Here is a 19,338-nt window from a genome sequence, read left to right on the forward strand (position 1 = left end):
AGGCTCTGGACGGACAGACTGAGTGACTGACTGACCATCATGATGTGCAATACCTCTATTTAAGTAAAGGATTCTATATTTAGCCTTTAGACCATTACAAAGCGGTGTAATTTGGTGGCGAAGAACAAGCTGCATAACACGGTCAAGAACCCAAAAGAAAAACTTAGTTAAACAGATACATTTTTGCTTACTGAAAGCTTAGTGAAAAACAGAAGGCAAGAACACACTTAAACAAAACCACATAGTGTATTGAATTATCTTTATTAAGTAAACTCTACATTTCAATATTGCTTTTTGTTTATATTTTTGTTTGTTTTTCTTCCTTATCCTAAATTACATCCGCTTGCACAGTTTTTTTATATATATATATATATATATATATATATATATATATATATATATATATATATATATACTTTTTCAATCAAGCTACACTTTGAAGAATACAAAAATATCACAGTACATTTTCTACTCAGTCATTCTCCACCAGTGAGTTCCAGGGTGGGGGCTGAGTCTAACTTTGAACACAGGAATCTGGCAATGCCCCCTTTTGCAAAACACCTGACCACATTTAAAAAGAGGAAAAAGAAATGGCAAACTGACAACAAAGGACAGAGAAATAGAAAAGTTGAAAAGGTCAGAGAAAGGGAGCAGAATAAAAAAATCCAACACTGAGAATATTTAAAATAAAGATAAAATTAAAAAAAAAAAAAAAAAAAAAAGACTCAGCAATAGGGCTGGACTAATGGCGGTGCAACCACGATTTTCTGAAAATCAGAAAAAACAAAATCAGAAGGGAGACATTCTGTCAGAAAAAAAATGGACAGATTACAAAGAGCCGCCAAAAAAATTTGGTGGCGTTTGGTCCAGCCAGACTCTTGTGTTCCAAGACTGTAGACTCGCCTCCAACAGGTGATTGGAAAAAGGAGCTCACATGGCACTCATATATTGCATTCGCTCAAATCAGCTCAAACAGCACTCAGCAGACACACAATTTCTATACAAAATATCAAAAACAAAAAATAGAGGAAAAACAAAAAACATCAAAAGAATCCTCACCCGTACTCAAGATAATTGTTTCATATTAAACTTTTTTTTTTTCCTTCTGGATGACTTAAACAAACATTGTTTTTTTTTCCTTCTGCTTCTTGTTTTAACATCATTAGACGACCCCCGAGTTGAAATCCTTGATGACTGGCGGAGTGTCTCCCCTCCAGGACAGAGGAATGTTGCAGTATGAATCTTGACGCATAGTGGTTTCGTTAATGTAACCAACCAACCAATATCAACACAAATGGATCAACTTCAATCCCTTCTTCCCCGGAAACTAACACATTTACAAGCTCCGCCACAACTGGGCTCGAAGAGGGAAGGGGGGCAGGTGGGAGGGGAGGGGAGGAGGGTAGGGGGCTTTTAGTGGAGGCAGGGCATCCACCCAGTTGTGAGAGAGGACACCTTGAGCAGTTTGGCAGATGAACTTCAAGGAGTAACTTTATGTTACATGAAGAAGTCACACAAGAAGATTAGACACAATAGAAGGGTCAGAACAACAATAATCATGACCAACAAAACACTACTAATAATAGACTCAGTCCGGGCTCCCTTGGCTGTTTGCGACTCAGGCTTGTCTGCGGGCTCCACAAGGCCCCAGAGCCGTGCCTTCATCATGGAGTCTTACACATCAGGACGACAGGAGAGTGGGGGCTCCGTCAGTGGGGCGCTGCCTGTGAGCTGCGTTTATGACCAGCCGGTAGGGCACCTAGCGGGAGAGGGGGTAGGTGGGTGGTGGTTTGTCCAGGTCGGGGTAGGGTCTGGGCAGGATAAGGGGGCCCATGGGAGTGGCGAGCGGACATGTCTCTCTGTGCCCCGGTGTCATGGCAGCGGTGGTGACGCCCGCGGTGGTGATGGTGGTGGTGGTGGTGGTTGTGGTGACGGTGACGGAGTCTCCATGGGAGGTCAGGGGGAGAAGGTGGCCATCTCCAGGGAGATGCGCTGCCACAGCTCCTTGGTCTGCTTGCCGCGCTTCAGGTTCTGCAGCACGTCGTTGAACTGCATCATGCCCACCGGTGTCAGGCAGAAGGCCCCGCGCGCGCTCCTGATGATGTTCACAAAGTCGTCGTAGTCCGCCGGCGTCAGGTGGATCAGACGGTGGTGGATGTACTGAGGAGAAGACAGAACAAAGTCATCAACACCTGTACTGAAAGCAGCACTTCGGGTAAACACCAACAGGGTGTCAAAAAACAATCACTATTTCAAATAAATTCCTGTCGGTTTCCCAATACCGTCTTTAGAAAGCAATTCTCGAACAACCATGTACCAGCTCATTCCCAATGTACCCCACACTGAACCCTCCAGTAACAAGACATTCAGTCAGGTTGGGACTACAGTATGACTGCAGCTGGTTTAATTACGTAAGATCCGTCAGTTTTGAGATCAAAAAGACCTTGTAATGCATTGACTACAGACATTTCACTGGAGTTAAATATGCCCGGAGTGAGTGTGAGCTGGAGTGCGTGGCAGTACGGCACCGTCTTGTCGGCGCTGACCACTGGCTGGCTTCTGGTGTGAACGTGGAGCTTATGGAAGGCATTTCCCCCCACGGCGCACTTAGGAAGTGACTCAGTGTAGGTCACAGTACATTTCCTCTCGAGTACAACCTCGGGATACCTTATCTACAACTAGCTAGAGTGCATACACATATGGGCTCCGCTGCTGCGATTGAACTGGCAGCGGAGGTGACAGCTTGGAGAATAGAGTCGAGTTTGCTCTCCCAGAGGTCTTCTAGAATTCTAGATTTGACTAACACCGAGGGAAACAGGCAGGGTCCTTAATGATTATCAACTAAATGGGAAGGCAGAGGGTGTGCATGTGTAATTCACATGCCGCAGTCGATGAAAATGAAAAAGTTTCAGGATATCGGCTTTCAAGAGTCTTCTAACTGAATTTTCATCAGGAGAACTAAGGACTTTGCCAAATAAAGATTGAGTGAAACCGACAGAGGGAGAAAAGTATGGACGAAAAGAACATAATGGAGTCTGTGGATGGGAGTGTGCACTCAGTGTGTGTGTGTGTTGCTTCTCAGCCAACAGCTTTTGCGCTCTCATCTGTCAGATCCTGTTAGATGCTTTTACATCACGGCACACCAGGCCTGGAACACACGGCGGCTCTAATCTTTGGATTTAATGCTCTCGCCTTCATGCACAATTTATACACGTGGCGAGCGACGCAGTCTCTCTCTCTCTCTCTCTCTCCCTCTCTCTCTCTGTCTCCTCTTGGAAAAGATGTCTTCTTTCCAGCCGACTCCTCTATCGGCGGACACCCTCATTCTGACAGCCCCTCCGCTCATTGCATCACATTAAAATCAAGCAAATGCCGGCAGTGCAAATATACTAGTCCCGGGTATAGTCATAAAAAGCATTAGAGCACAAAGATTTAAATGGGAGACAAGCAATGGAGACGCAGAATGGGATGATGATCCAACGCAAACTGACCTATTTCTACACCTTCCTAATTTGGGTGTGCAGACTCACCACCACTGAGCAGCAATCGCAGAAATGGTTTGGGCCAGCTCACGCACACAGTTTGGCTGTGTCGCTCAGCATTTAATCAGACTAATGACAGATAGCAAGCTGGGGACACGCCATGAGATCTTGAGATCATGAGATGAGAGCTTAGGTGTTCCTAAGAGTCTGTGTGTGACGATACATAATTATAGTTACTGTTTGTTTCTCTGTGCTGCAGGCATGCACTGGGGTTTATGTGTGTGAATGTGGAGTTTGTGGGTGGTAGAAAGGAACCAAGAAAGCATGAGTGAGTGTATGCGTCTGTGTGTGTGTGTGTGTGTGTGTGTGTGTGTGTGTCTGTGTGTGTGTGTGTGTGTGTCTGTGTGTGTGTGTGTGTGTGTGTGTGTGTGTGTGTGTGTGCGCGCGTGCGCATCCGAGTGTGTGTGTGTGTGTGTGGTACCTGTAGGTAGGCCTGCTGGCAGCGCTGCACGAGCTGATGGAAGGCGGGCGTCCGTAGGTGGGCATGGATGTGTGCCGGGTTGAGCCGCTGCAGCGCCTCCATGATGATCTCCTGCAGCACGAAGGGGCTGAGCACGCCTTTGGCAGCGCCCACGCAGAACTGATACACGTAGTTCACACCTGCACACAGACAGAGCGGGGGGAGGGAGTGTTAGTGTGTGTGTGTGTGTGAAGAAGATAGCGGGGTTGGTGTACAACAGACAGAGAGAAGATTAGCCCAGAACCGAGAAGGTTTGGAAAAGTTTGCATGTTTAATCCGTCCGATGGGAAGACGAGAACCTGGGGATCCCGCTGTGAGACCAATCCTGCTCTTCACTGTTCTGCCATAAATGCTTGATGCCTCTGGCTTGTAAGATAGATGTCAAAATATCAATATCCGAGTGATGCCTGCTTTCCCTCTCACCCACTAAATATTCTACTTCCGAGCCCACAGGGGTTCAAACTTGGAACTGGTTCATGTTTTATACAAATCTTCACGCTTTTTGTGAGTAAGGTGGAGGATGAGTGTTACGTATACGTATATGATTACTTTCATCTGCACTTCAAGCGTGTTCCCACAATGCACTGCTTACTCACCCAGACGGGCCGCCAGGCCCAGGAGCCACTTGACGTCCTCCGTGTAGGGAGGGCTACGTGAGAAGTTGTTGGGGTGGTCATTGTGCGCCCTCCTTCCCAGCATCTCCAGGGCGAGCATACCTGTCCAACAGAGAAATGTCATCAATGAACAGCGCTACCTTTAGTTACCTTTACTAATCAATTCTATGCTAAATGAATTAGTAGTTGAAGTGTATTTCTAATTTAAGTGACAACTCATGTATTAATGAATGAATTACTTAACATCTAAATGAGCCCAAAAGTCTCTTTATAAATGAGAGCTGGGAAATAAATGTGTTGAATACAATTTGACTAAAACATTACCATTCGCCTCTTGAATTATTCTATGATTTTGTATCATTTAGGACTTCTATATTTCATTCTGTTGTACATTCAACACGTTCATATAGATTTAATAGATCATCCTCCACTCACCAACTCTGTAGGCTGAGTGCAAATAGTGAAGACCCTGCTGGCTTATTGGCTGACTGTGCTGTTCGTCTTCCGTAGGAAAGGGCGCGCTGACCAATGAGGTGGGCTGGGAGGCGAGACCCGGAAGGGCGGGAATAGCCTGGATGGTAGAGCTTGAATGCACCCCACCTGTTGGAAGAGCAGAGGTGGAGAGAGGGAGGGAGGGAGAGAGAGAGAGAGAGAGAGAGAGAGAGAGAGAGAGAGATGGCTGAAAGGAACAGACATCATCGCTGACTGCCAGCACTGTGTCCACATCAAAGGATCATTGCGCTCTTGGCATCTCCCAGGTGTACAATCGAGAGATGTTTTATTTACAAGTACATAACGGCACATCAGTGTTGTGAGTCTAGGACACTTGAGTGCAGGTAAATACAATATGGCATTTCAAAATATTGCTTTTTGGATCACGGTGGATATGGAACGAAGGCATTCTCACACACAAACACTATAAATATGCACCTACACATTTGATATGAAGCTTTTATGGTTTATATTAGGACTTCTCAGCAGGGAAAAAAACAAACAATAAGCACCACAAACGGCTGTTCTCTCCTTCAACACACCTACAAACCCACACGGACCTGCTACAGTGGTGCTGAGCGGCAGCCCCGTCTCCGTGTGGTAGGGGTGGACGGTGATCTGGGTCATGGACGGCACAGGGACCCCTGGGAATGTGACGGCGGTGGCTGCCATCGGGGGGCCAGTGGCCACTGAGAATGGGTACTGGGCACCGATGAAGGCTGGGTGCATCCCCTACGAGAGCATACACGTGTAGAGTAAGAGACTATCTTTGGAAGTACTGAAGTACACAAGTCTGCTTTGTCAACTGCATTTAGTGGATCTTCACCATCAGCAAGTGTACTTGGAAAGCAATGAAAGACTATTGGGCTGCTGACAGAAAGGGAAACATATCATGGATGCCATACAAAGCACTTTACTTTGGATCAGCTCCTCCAACTCAAAACTAAATACTAGAGCATCAACATCACTACTTTATAATGCTGCTGTGCCACATGCAACTGTGCCAACAATGCACACGTCCTCGAGTCTTACCTGTGGATAGGCAGCCCCAGGTACAGGGAAGACGGCGGGCCGTGGCACGTGCTGGAGCGGGTGGCCCAGGTACTGCGAGGTGCACACAGTGGGCAGGTGCGCCTGGATGGTGGTGTAGGGGTGCAGGCCCTGCGTGTGCGCCATGGCTGCGCCGGGCATCGCGTGCGACTGGTAGATGGTGGAGCCCACCGAGATGACCGGCACCACGGCCGCCGCCGTGACCGAGGCCGTGACCGCCGCCATGCTCTGCTGGTCCATGGTGCCGCCGCCCTCCAGCACGCTGCAGCCCGACTCCTGTTGCCTCCGGGCCGAGCCGCCGTTGGCCCCGCAGCGCGCCGGCACCTCCCGCTGGGAGCCCGAGCGCCAGCCGACCGTCTGCTCGTACAGCCAGTACCACTGGTGCGCCACCTCGAATAGCACCTCAGGGTACACGCCCCCGCCTTTGGCCGCCTCCTCCACCGCCATGCAGGCCTTCTCCAGCATCAAGTTGTCCTGGCGGAACATGGGACGTACGGTTACCTCTGCTGCGCTCATGCACTCCACACGCCCTATGAATGCTTTCAGAAATTTAAATTCCAGCTTCTTCACACAGATTATATAGGGCCGACTTTTTTAATGCGTGGGTTAAGCCCCGTCCTGTATTAAAGGAATTTCAATGGGAGATTTGGATTCAGAAAAAGCTTTTAGTCTAAGACCTGGCTTAATCCATGTCTGGGAAACTGGCCCAAAAGTTTATACGTGACTTAACTGATAACCAGACAGTGATCAATCTTGAGTCACTAGTAATGGGGTAAGAAACCAAAATGCAGGAACTGATACCAAGACGACCTGCAGTACCGCCTAGTGAATACATGGGCAACATACGGCCCGCGGGCCACATCCGGCCCGTGGGCTTTCCCTGACCGGCCCGCGTAAGGTCCGTGAAAGAACAATAGTCAAGAGCCTAGCATAGAGATAATGCATGCAAATCAATATGGTTGTTTTTATTTTGAAAGTGACTGCTATTTGTACGCCCATACATTTGTGCGTGGATGCATACGGCGTAAACACCCTCACTGATGTGCTGGTGAATAGAATTTATGCTTCTGCGTCGACACAATGCAGTTGCCTTTACGCCGGGCGTAAACCTTTCAAAGTTTTGTGTCTGCCGCTCACCACGCCAAAGGTTGTTAGAACGAACTCCTACTGCTGCTTTCGTTGGCGTCATGAAGTGTTCATTTCAAAGCGTTACTGGCAGACAGTTTACAATCGGATAACCCGTAACTGTAACCAAAATATGTCTGAGTTTGTTTGCAAAGCTTATGTTAGCGAACTAGTATGCTACTACCCACAGGTTGCTTGAAGCAGCCGGCTCAACACACAGAGCGAGTTGACCAACCACAGTTATGTGCATAAAGTTATAGCAAAAACATAGCCTACATTTTTAAAATAGTTTTCTTTGTGCATGTTGATAAACTAATGACAGCCTACTATTGTCTGCTCCAAATTTTCGTAGTCTAATTCTGCATAGAGTTAATTTAATGATGGTAATGTTTTAATGATGAAATATTGCTGAGTGTTGATGAAATGGTGGCACAGGCCTATCGGTTGTACTGACTCCTTCACATTTTCATGACCTAGCCTAATTATATAGATATTGTAGTACTTTTTTATATCAGTCTTTGAAAACTGAAAAAAAAAAAAGTCAATGTCAAAAAATAATTTTCGAGAATGAGGATTAAATACTGGACATAGATTAAATATTGCTGTTTTTCCCTTTGTCTCCCTCACATTTTCATCTGTTCTTACGACTAGTAAACAAAGCCATATGATTTACTTAATGTTATACAAGAACAGAATAGAATTGAACAGAATTGAGTTCAGACTTGAGTTTAGTATTTTGTTTAGTCTCAACAGTCCCAGTTTGTCATGTGGCCCCTTGGGGAAATTAGTTGCCCACCCCTGGCCTAGTGGGTAGCTGACTGATGAGGATATCGGTAGTGGTGTGGCCAGTCGCCGGCCTACCTGCTCCTTGCACTGCACCAGGGCCCTCTGGATCTCGTTGGGGTTGAGCGCGTGGGCATGGGGCAGGCAGCTCAGTGCCAGCTCAGCCGCTGCGCGCACCATGTTGGGGTCCCGGGCCCGCGACGCCCGGTCTGCCAGCGACGCCACCTCGGGAGGGGTGAGGTGGCCATCCCAACACTCCACCAGAATGTTGAGTGCCGCGCTGCCGATCTCCATTGCCTGACCTGTAGAAAAGAAACACACAGCATTAGCAAATCTGGGGATCATCGCCTCATCATCATCATCATGATAATGATTACTTTGGTCAACACTGAAATCACGGTTATTTACCACAATTACGGAGTGATTTTGGAAACATCACCCAATATCTTTACACAAAAAACAGTCAATTCAACTGAAAAGCAAATAAAAAATACATGCAAAAAAAAAGACCATGTATGCAACAGTTACCAGTGTAAAGCAAAGCGGTGTGCTGAGATTTACAACTCTAGACAAAACAAGAGCATTGTTGTAAAGCAGAATGCAGCAATACAATTGTTATATTTTGATTATGCAGTTTTCATAATCGTGGGAGGTCATAATTGACAATTAATTGCACAGTTGCATGGTCTTTATCTGTTTGCTGAAGGAGCTTAAACCCTGATGTTCATTACTATCATTGTTAATGATTGTATTAATAAATTTAAAATAGGACTAAATTGAAAACATAGCTATTTAATTTAAAATGACAGCACAATTAGTTCAGGCGTTAAGACAGGCTAAAATGCACTTTAATGAGCCCCATTAGCTCATGACAACACCACTCTGACTACACAACTATCCATCCACTCTGTGGAACTTTGCATTCTGTAACTTAGCAACAGCTACTGCTAGTCATCTCCTCTCATTAGCAAAGCTCTACAAATTGGTTGGAAGGGCTTTCAAAGCAAGCAAGGCCAATTTAAACCCCAACTGCACCCAACTGAGAGACATGTTTTAGCATTAGACCAGCTCATCTGTGTGGCTCCCCAGGCTTGTGAGTTTGTTATCCTGTAGTGTATCCTATAGCACATTACCAGAAGCTAGACTGGACACTGATCTATATTGTCACGCATAGAGATCTGTTCTGTAGAGATGATCTATTTCAATATCTAATTCTTTACTTTTTGTTTCAATTTCATGAAAGCTTAACGTCTAAAATGTATTAACTTTTTTATTGATGATGTACTGTATGTGGTGGAATATGCTGCTCTTTGTGCCATTTAATTGATGAATGAATGAATAAAGTGAATTGAATTGAATTGAATTGAATTAAACCAGAATTCCCCACAACATTCATCCAAATATGCAAACACATGCACAGGCAGACAGACAGGCAGGCAGGCAGGCAGACACACACACGCACACACACACACACACACACACACACACACACACACACACACACACACACACACACACACACACACACACACACCTGTGATCCAGGACACATGGGAGGAGTAGGTCCTGGACAGCCAGTTGGGCGACACAAAGTTGTGCAGGCCCAGCGCGTACAGGCCGATCTCGAAGGCACAGAGGTGCAGGTTGCGGTGGGGGCCCTGGTGGCCACCGCTGGCCGAGGGTTGCGTGAAGATGGACGTGGAGCTGTTGCCGCCCGCCTTGATGAGCACCGTCTTGGCCAGCTCGAAGTAGAAGTGAGCCGCCGCCTCCGAGGGCTGATTGGGCACGTGCGGTGCATGGCACTCGGGGCGACGCCCTTTATACCTGCAGGGGTGCGACACAGACACGACTATGAGCACATACGCCTGTATGCCCCACTGAGCCATTACACCTGTGTGCTGCTCCATTGAGTTCAATGTATGAATATTTAGTTCAATCACAGAATGATGCTTTTTATGCTTTAATGTACTATTAACCTAATGTACAAAATCTTTGTTTTTGTTTGTATACCACATTGAATTGCCTCTGTGCATGAAATGCACTCTATAAATAAACTTGCCTTTCTTTTCCTGGCCTAATGTTGCAACAAGGCATTAATACTCATTAATGCTGTATATTAACATAGCTTAGTGTTAGCTTAGTGAGAAAAGGCATAGCAACTTCAGTGGTCACATGACACTGCTCCCCAAACAACAACGCTCTCATCTCATTGGCTGACTCACCTGCTGGTGTCGGTGCTTTTGGCTCTGGCCCCGCCTCCTGCACGGCGTGAGCCGCTGGACGAGGACGAGCCCAGGGAATCGGACGACGAGCTGCTGATGCTGTCGCTGTCCTGACCCCTCCCCCAGGAGGCGGCTGCCCAGCCCCCTCGCAGCGGGCGGCGGCTGAGGGTGGGCGAGCTGTCCGAGGTGGTCTCTGGGGCGCTGCTGTCGATGCTCGCCATGCCTTCACACAAACATAACAGAGCAGAGAGCCAGAGAATGAGGGAAAGACAGACCAGGACAGACCTACACAACGTCAACAGAAACTCCTGTCCTCAAATGGAAATATTTACATTTACATCTATCCAAAGCGACTTACATATAAATATATACGCTACCACCAGCCCCATTTATCAAACTTCACCATAAGACTTTGTTAGTGCCAGAATGCTGATTGTGGAGCCATTGCACGTAGGATCTTTTGCTCCTCCCCACTTCCCAGAGTTCTTAACTACTAGTGATCTCAGATGAATTATGTCTACCAAGTCTGCAGAGAGTCTGAAAGCGTCTCTGCGCGGCGCTGATGGGCCAGGCGGCGTGCCCACCTGTGTGCTTCTTCTTCTGCCGCACGGGGGAGCCCCAACAGCGGCCGCTGTAGGCCCCTCGCCCGCCCAGCGCTAGGCGACTGGGCACCGTGCCCTCTGGCTTGAAGGGGGCCGCCTCGTTCGGCTGCTCACACGAGGAGGGCTGCGCTCCGTCTGCCAACCCCAGGAGAGGGTGAGAGGAGAGAGAGGAGAGAGAGGAGAGAGAGAGAGGGACAGAGAGAGGAAGGAAGGATGCCCAATGTTACAATTGTGGAGAGATGGCTTGTGTACAAAAGCTATGCACACTCACACACAAACACATACAATCACACAACAGGCTTTTAGCATTAAAATTTCATTCCCATGCCCTCCTCAGCAGGAGGTAAAGTAAACAGAGCCTGGCACGGCCCTAGCGGTGGCATCAGGTCTCCTCGGGTCAGATCAGGTAACCCCGCAACACTGACCCCAGAAGAACGCATGCGCCTCTCTATATCAAACGTGTTAATCCATGACTGCATTCATGTGCTCTGTGTTCCACTGCACTGCTCTCATGCCATGTGATGTGTGGGGGTTTATCTTTCAGTGGCATGTTTTGTAGATCACGTTGTCCCCTTCCAACTGTCTGTCTGAGCGTCCGTTTATGACTGCATTTCTCTCTTCTCAGATGGCCATTGGTGTTAAATTAGCAAATGGATTTTGCCTAGTTATTAAACTAAAATAAGACCTAAGATTTTACACTTGCCCATTATTCAAATCAGGGATTTCTCCACTTCACATGTGCTTGTTATTTGTTCTTCTGTGTTCGGAGTCCCTGGGCTCACCTTGTTCCCTGTTCTCTCCCGTGATGGCCTCTCCTGCTGCTGCGGCAGCTACCGCCGCGGTGTTCTGCACTGTGCCGGCACCCCCTAGCGCCCCCTGCTGCCCGGGCGCACACCCGCCCGCCACGCCCTGGGAGGAGGAGGCCGCACCTCCGGCCGTCGCCACGGGGGCAGCGGCGGAGGCGGACGCGGCGTGCTTGGAGATGCCGCCGGTGGCGCCGGCCGAGGCCGAGTGCGAGGAGGCGTGAGCGTGGGCGTGGGCGTGGGCGTGGGCCGCCGAGTGCTTGGACGGGCTCTTTTGGCTGCCGGCCGCCGGCTTGCTGGAGTAGAATGAGCTGAGCGTCTGGGGCTTGTGGGTCTGGCTCTCACGGTCCAACAGCTTGTCCAGAATCTGAAGGACCCAAGGGGGACAGAGGAGAAGTGGAGAGAGAGAGGGAGAGAGAGAGAGAGAGAGAGAAAGAGAGATTATTTCTGTGTTCTAAGCTTTGGCAGGACCATCTTCCTTTAAGTGGTCATGTCAGTAAATAGTACTGAACTGAATTTAATTCAACAGAATTAAATTAAGCTGAATCCAGAGAGAGGGGAGAAGATTGAGTAAAAAATGAAAAGAAATGAAAGGGGGAGGGGAAAAAAACGACAGAAAGGGTTGGAGATGAGAAGCAGAGAACAACAGCCATGTAGTCTGGGAATGAGACAGATCCAAACTAATGGAGATGAAAAGGGGGAGGGCATCCAAAAGTGGATAAGAGACTGAGTGACAGCGCACACAGACAGCGTGTGAGACAGCATGGGAGAGCACCAGAGGGATTAATGCCTGACAGAACACGGACTCACTAGGAGACAGATGGCACTGGATGAGTGTGTGAGGTTGTATGTGAATGAGAAAGAAAGAGAGAATGCTTGTGTATGTATGTGTGTGTGTGTGTGTGTGTGTGTATGTATGTATGTGTATGTGTCTATGAGAAATACTGTGCAAGTAAGTGAATGTATGTGGTGTGTGTGTGTGCGTGCGTGTGTGCGCGTGTGTGCGTGTGATTGCATCACAGTCGGTGGTGGCTGACCTTTTTCAGCTTGCTCTGGTCGTCCTTGTAGGTGATCATGAGAGCCAGTGCCAGGTCGCCCTTCTCCCTCCTGGTGCCTTCACACAGCAGGGGATGTTCCGCTTCACTCACTGTGGTCTTCATGCCTGAGAGAGAGAGAGAGAGAGACAGAGAGCGAGAGAAAGAAAGAAAGAAAGAAAGAGAGAGAAAGAGAGAGAGAGGTTGACTTTTAAGTTTCCTTTCATTACCAGTAAAAAGGACATGCAAGAAATATAATATGAAGACACGCTCTTAAAAAAAAGAGGAAAATAACCCACACAATCCGACATCTGAGAGAGAAAGAGAGTGGGAGAAATAAAACAGACAGAGAGAGAGATGATCAAAGAAGCAAAAGGGAGTTTGTGGAGACAGGGAGAGGCAGGAGTCACGGGACGTGGGAGAGGCAGGAGTCAGCTCAGGCCATGGACACGGTATGTGTGAGTGAAAGAATGTGCCAGTGAGTTAAGGACAAAACGCATCGACCAGAGCGTGTATGTGTGTGTGAATGATACAGAACGAGTGAAGCAGAAAACAGAGAAACAATACCTGTGTGTGTGTGTGTGTGTGTGTGTGTGTGTCTAAGAGCGACAGATTGTGAGAAAGCAGCATGCTTATCCCAGAGGAGAGAACTGCTAGGCTTTTCGGTGTTCCATGTTTGTGCGCCTCAGTGTAAAATTAGCAGGAGAGAGAGAGAGAGTTCGCTTTCTTCCCCCTCTCTTACCCAGCGCCGCCACGGCAGCCTCAAAGCCCAGCTCCTCGTCGCCCGGCATCTCCGTGTTCCGGTTTCGGCTGGGGGGGCGGGAGCCCGTGGGAGACACCGCTGTTCCGAAGACAAAAGCACACGATGAAGCACAAAGTACAAAGAAAAAGAAAAGAAAGCAGACCGGATGAAACTTAACTGAGCATCTGAGGCGGTGCGTTTGTCATTTGCGAAATCTGTGCTGCTGGTTTTCCACACCCCTGATGACAGCCGGAGAACTTTTGTGTCTGAATACTGTGCTCTGTGATCGTAAAGATGAATGGGATTGTGGAACAGGGGTAAATATGTGCAGTGTTTGTTTTGGGTAAGGATGGATGGGTTGGGGAGCTTATATGTCATGCACATCATGTTCTGTATGCTATGTACAGCATGGAAGTGTTTTCTGTGTATATGAATATGTGTGAGCATGTTCACTACTGTACATACACATATATATATATATATACACATCTACACACACACATATTTTGTTTTTGTTTGCCTTTGTGCATACCCAAAGGAAATAGTTAACCATCAACAGGTAATGGAGATGGACTCCTGTTTGTTAGCATTACCACCACAAGACAAGAATACTAAATTGGTCTCCAGGTGAAGACCAAGAAAAGATAAAACTGTCAGTGTACGATGTTTGTTGTGGTCATTCGGCGGGGATCACCTGGGGTGCAGAGCACGTCGAATATGAAGCTGGCCAGCATGAGGGGCAGGACGGGTCGGTAGTCGCAGAAGTTGCCGTCGCGCAGCTGTTCGGCCCGGTCCCGGATCAGACTCATCTCCACCACGCCCAGCGGGATCTTCTTCAGCAGGGCCACCACCTCCGACTCCTGATACGCCAGCTTAACCTGATCCGCAAACAGACAGGGAGAGAATGAGGAGAGAGACACGAGGAGAGAGACACAGAGAGAGAGAGAGAGAGAGAGAGAAAAGGAGAGAGAGAGAGAGAGAGAGTAAGAGAGAGAGAGAGAGAGAGAGAGAGAGAGAAAGAGGAGAGAGAGAGAGAGTAAGAGAGAGAGTGTGAGAGAGAGAGAGTAAGAGAGAGAGAGAGAGAGAGAGAGAGAGAGAGAGAGAGAGAGAGAGAGAGAGAGAGAGGGAGAGAGGTTGGTTCTGTGTTCTAGAAATGTCACTTTCTTTAATTGTCAGTCTTTCTCCCCAAAATAAACTATTAGTCAAGAAACGTATAGGTCACTTGTTAGCGCACTCGAGTAAAACATTTCCACACTAGAAACCAAAGAGGTGGGAGGGACGCAGCCCATAGCCTACTGTCTTCAAATGCTGCTGACAGTGGCTGTCACATAACCGCGTGCCAGGGCAGAAGCTGGCAGGCTCTGCGCTGTCCTACTGCATAGAGGCTTCCACGCGGCTGCAGGGTGCACTCCTGAGCCTCCCGCCCCCCTCCACCTTTCTCCACCCCCACCCACAGTCACTGGATGCCCCTGTTGGTCTGTTGTTCACAGGCTTGAAATTTCCTTTGCCTGAGCCAAGCACAAGCGGATATGATATTACATTATAGCAACAGCTACGAGTGAAGTGTGAACAGTTAAGATTTAGTTTTATTCCCAGGTCGACAACCAGGATAAAAGCCACATGTTGTATTGATGCTAGAGAAAACTCATATGAGGTGATTAGGTTATTATTAACTTTGGCCAAAGAGGTTATAACATTAACAGACAGATGAATAATTTATAGCGTCACATGAATAGGTTATTATCAATGGCAGATGAACAGCTTATAGCTTCATGTGAATAGGTTATTATCAATGGCAGATGAACAGCTTATAGCGTCATGTGAATAGGTTATTATCAATGGCAGATGAACAGCTTATAGCGTCATGTGAATAGGTTATTATCAATGGCAGATGAACAGGTTATAGAGTCATGTGAATAGGTTATTATCAATGGCAGATGAACAGGTTATAGCGTCAGTTAAATAACGTCAGGGATTGGGCAGGGATTGGTCACCTCAAGGGCTTTGGTGGAGGCGGGGGGCCGCTGCAGCTCCAGAGAGAACATGCCCATGTTAAAGGCCAGGTTGTGCAGCTCCAGCCGCTCGCTCAGCACCGTCAGTAAGAAGGCAGCTTTGGACAGCGTGTTGGTGGCCACCTGAGTCTGACGGCTGGTCGACACCTTACTCTTCTTACCCTAGAGAGAGAACAACGGAGTGGACACAGGTAAAATCAGGAGTGTTGGAACTACTAGACTGCATAGACAAACAGCATAATGTACAAAGTCATGAAGGAGAAAAAGGAAACAAAGTCCAAGAGAATTCTCTCAAGGAGGAATTAGAAAGGGGGGAAATGAAAAGTACCTGAGAAGTTAAGGAACAGAGAGAGCGAGTCAGTGAGGAGAGGAAGACATGAATAGGGGGAGAGAGGAAGTGGTTGTGACAGCTACCTTTGTTTGTGGCTGCTCCACCTTCAGGTCGGGAGGATTGGCCAGCAAGTCGCTGGCCAACTCCACAGCCAATCGGCACGCTTCATTACTGTAGCCATGGGCATACAGTGCCTCCGCACACGCAAACAGCACCTGAGACACACAGAGAGGTCAATCAACATTTTTAGATATGAAATACACAATCCATACAACATAAAAGCCACATTATCCACATGCTAGTGGTTAGAGTGGAAATGTAATTCAATCATCAGCTAATATAAAAAGAAGGGTTAATATTTAATACACAGCAGCAAATGGTACTCGAGCACTCCAGTGCATTTGATCTTAATGGTCAATAGTCTTAGTGCAGGAGAATCTAGTGTGAATGTAGTGTGATCTAGTATGAATGTAGTGTGATCTGGTGTGAATGTAGTGTGATCTGGTGTAAATGTAGTGTGGTCTGGTGTGAATGTAGTGTGATCTGGTGTCAACGTAGTGTGATCTGGTGTGAATGTAGAGTGATCTGGTGTCAACGGTAGTGTGATCTGGTGTGAATGTAGAGTGATCTGGTGTGAATGTAGTGTGATCTGGTGTGAATGTGGTGTGAATGTAGTGTGATCTGGTGTGAATGTAGTGTGATCTGGTGTGAATGTAGAGTGATCTGGTGTGAATGTAGTGTGATCTGGTGTGAATGTGGTGTGAATGTAGTGTGATCTGGTGTGAATGTAGTGTGATCTGGTGTGAATGTAGTGTGATCTAGTGTGAATGTGGTGTGAATGTAGTGTGATCTGGTGTGAATGTAGTTTGATCTAGTGTGGTCTGAGTGAATCTCCTCTCTCACCTCCATGCGTCCCTCCTGCTCCAGCGGTTTGATGCCGGCGAAGATGTCCGGCTCCTCCTCGTGATTGTTGTCAGGGGCGCCGCGGTCCCCTCCCTCCTCCGAGGCGGCGCTCAGGTAGTAGGCCTGGTAGTCGTCCTCCCCGATTGGGTCTCCGCCACCGGCTCCTCCAGCCGCCGCTCCTGCTCCCTCAGGGCCCGGGGGTCCGGCCGCGGCCCCGCTGGCCTCTCCTTCCCTGCGGGTCCCTCGCGGCGGCTTGCCCGTGACGGGGGCAGGGAGATTCGGAGTCGCCGCTGCGGCGGCGGCGGCAGCGGAGGTGGAAGGCCGGGCGTCATCCGCCAGGCAGTCATCCTCGCCCCCGTTCTCCTCAAGCTCGGCCTCCACCTCCACTTCCTTATCGGCGGCGGGCACCCCAGCGGCCGCAGCGGCGGTGGCAGAAGCAGCAGCCCCAGGCAGAGCGCGCTCCTTCGAGAACGCAGGCACCTCGGCTGCGGGTGGCACAGGGGCATGGGAGACGCGCTTGCCCTCGAAGACCCGCTCCTTGGACGAGCTGCTACCACCACTGCCGCTGCCGCCACCACTGCCCCCGTACTTGCGCGGCTCTCGGAGCAGCGGGCTGGGCGAGGGCAGCATCTCCGGCGGCGGCGGCAGGAAGTCGAAGCTGTTGGTGTTGCTGGCCTCTGCGCCCAGCGCCAGGCTTGAGCCGTCGTCCAGGCTCAGCTCGGCCATGTCGGGCTCCAGAGAGCTGTCCTCGCTGCTGGTCCGGCGCTTGGCGCTGGGGTGCTTGCCCCCGCTTCCCCCACCTCCTCCACCACCACCTCCTCCTCCTCCACCTCCTCCTCCACCGGACACCTTCCCGCCCTGCGCCAGTTTGGCTTTGCTCCCCGAGGAGGAAGAGGCCACCGTCTTGTACACGCCCTTCCCCTCGCCCTCCAGAGCGAGAGACACGCCCCCTCCCAGACGCATCATAACCCCGGGCCCTCCCACGGCCGACAGACCTTTCCTCTTGCTCACGATGGTCTCCTTGGGCCGGACGGCCACTTCCTGCTGGGGCTGGTAGCCGCTGCGCGGTTTGTGGTCGTACGAGCCCCCGTCACACCCCACTGCCCTTCCCCCTCCTCCGGGCTCCTGCTGGTCCCCACTCAGGCCGGCCTTGGCGCCGCGCTGCTGCTGCACTGCCCGAGCCCAGCAGAAGGAGGCGCTCTTCTTGTCGGTGCTGGAGTAGGTGATGCCGGGCAGCGGGTAGGCCACCTCCCAGTTGAAGTAGCAGGACTCCACGGCTGGCTTGAAGCCCTGGAAGAGCTTGTCCAGGGACTTGCGATGCTGACCGCGCTTGACGATCTCAATCACTTTCAGGTGCCACTGCTTGAGCTGGGCGGCAAGCTCCAGGCGTCTACGGAGAGAGAAAGGGGTTAAAACCAGACAACACACTTAAATGTTTACTCCTATGTGTGTCAGGAATACGTGCAGGTATTTGTAATACAACAATGACAAATTTCAAACAATAAGTTAACAAAACCTCAAAAAGTAAACAAAATAATGAACATCATACTTTGTTTTCTTAAAAGTAATCTTTTCTACAGATTTTATCGCCCACAGCAAGAAATCAAACACAAATTTAGTGTTCCGTTTTCTGGGGCTAGATTTGTTTCTAAATCTCTGTCTCTCACGCACACACACACACACACACAAACACAAACACAAAAGACAGAGTGTCCATGCACTCGGCAGGGCTGCCTTGCAAGCAGCCCGTGCAGATGGACACCACAGAAAGAAAGCTCTGTGCAGACGCCAAACTGTCATTATGTTTTAGTGCAACTCCGATCTCCACAAAGACCTCATTTACCCCACTGTCAAATGAAAGCACTTAGCAGAGGCACAGCCAATGCGAGCGGAGAAAGAGAGAAACAGACAGCCAGACAGAGCGAGCAAGCAGGAGAGAAAGAGGGAGAAGAAAGAGAACTAGAGATTCACTGAGAGCAAGAGAGAGGGAGAGAGGAGGAGGAGAGAGAAAGAGAGAGAGAGAGAGAAAGGGAGAGTGGGGGGAAGGGAAAAAGCAAGAGAACACAGATTAAGTGACATGGTGGTTGGATGTCACATTTAGACTCAAGACTAAATAATGTTAGCTAGCTGGGCAGATTCAGATCATTAGGACCAGAGACAGGGATTGCATCTCTACCACATAGCAGTGGGCCTAAACACCTGCGTGGACCTTACAGGTGAGCGGTCAGAAGCAGGGAGAGAGCAGGAGGACAACTAGCCAGAGCAGAGGTCAGACACAACAACAGAAAAAACAACGAGGTCAGCAGGTCTGCAAAGAATCTAGACCATCTCCAGAAATAGGTCACTACACCACTAGTGGCTTCCTATTAACAACTTTCACCAGAATTTCACCAACATTACACATGAAACATGAAATGAGACAAAATACTCCTTCATAGCTTTGAGCTGGTTAAAATAAATAGTAATGATTAAATATCCAACCAGTCTATTGAGAATTGACTATACTGTCTGTATGCAACCACTGCATTTGTAAATATAAACAGAAAATAAAGCAGCAGTTTACATCCCAGTTTCATCTACAAAAGTATCATCTTCTCCACCATGCAGTGGTGCTCCAGGTGTG

General features: G+C 48.8%; 1 protein-coding gene across 6 annotated transcripts in view; it reads right to left on the reverse strand.

Moving 5' to 3' along the window:
* Positions 1-392: 392 nt before the first annotated feature.
* The window catches only part of zswim8 (zinc finger, SWIM-type containing 8), a 36,281-nt gene continuing 17,335 nt past the window's right edge, over positions 393-19,338 (reverse strand). For 3 of the 6 annotated variants that reach the window (XM_048269626.1, XM_048269625.1, XM_048269631.1), the window contains 18 exons: positions 16,716-18,105; positions 15,896-16,027; positions 15,464-15,643; positions 14,164-14,347; positions 13,648-13,749; positions 13,470-13,568; positions 12,731-12,855; positions 11,673-12,060; positions 10,873-11,025; positions 10,289-10,511; positions 9,601-9,890; positions 8,145-8,368; positions 6,141-6,632; positions 5,651-5,840; positions 5,052-5,216; positions 4,599-4,718; positions 3,964-4,142; positions 393-2,160 (listed from right to left, as the gene is read on the reverse strand). In XM_048269626.1, the coding sequence (XP_048125583.1) occupies positions 1,957-2,160; positions 3,964-4,142; positions 4,599-4,718; positions 5,052-5,216; positions 5,651-5,840; positions 6,141-6,632; positions 8,145-8,368; positions 9,601-9,890; positions 10,289-10,511; positions 10,873-11,025; positions 11,673-12,060; positions 12,731-12,855; positions 13,470-13,568; positions 13,648-13,749; positions 14,164-14,347; positions 15,464-15,643; positions 15,896-16,027; positions 16,716-18,105 (4,840 nt within the window). In that variant the 3' untranslated portion in view covers positions 393-1,956. The remainder of the gene's footprint in view (positions 2,161-3,963; positions 4,143-4,598; positions 4,719-5,051; positions 5,217-5,650; positions 5,841-6,140; positions 6,633-8,144; positions 8,369-9,600; positions 9,891-10,288; positions 10,512-10,872; positions 11,026-11,672; positions 12,061-12,730; positions 12,856-13,469; positions 13,569-13,647; positions 13,750-14,163; positions 14,348-15,463; positions 15,644-15,895; positions 16,028-16,715; positions 18,106-19,338) is intronic. The other 3 variants (XM_048269627.1, XM_048269630.1, XM_048269629.1) reach the window with 3 other exon arrangements.

This window comes from Alosa alosa, chromosome 18 (genome assembly GCF_017589495.1).
Source record: "Alosa alosa isolate M-15738 ecotype Scorff River chromosome 18, AALO_Geno_1.1, whole genome shotgun sequence".
Classification (NCBI taxonomy): Eukaryota; Metazoa; Chordata; class Actinopteri; order Clupeiformes; family Clupeidae; genus Alosa; species Alosa alosa.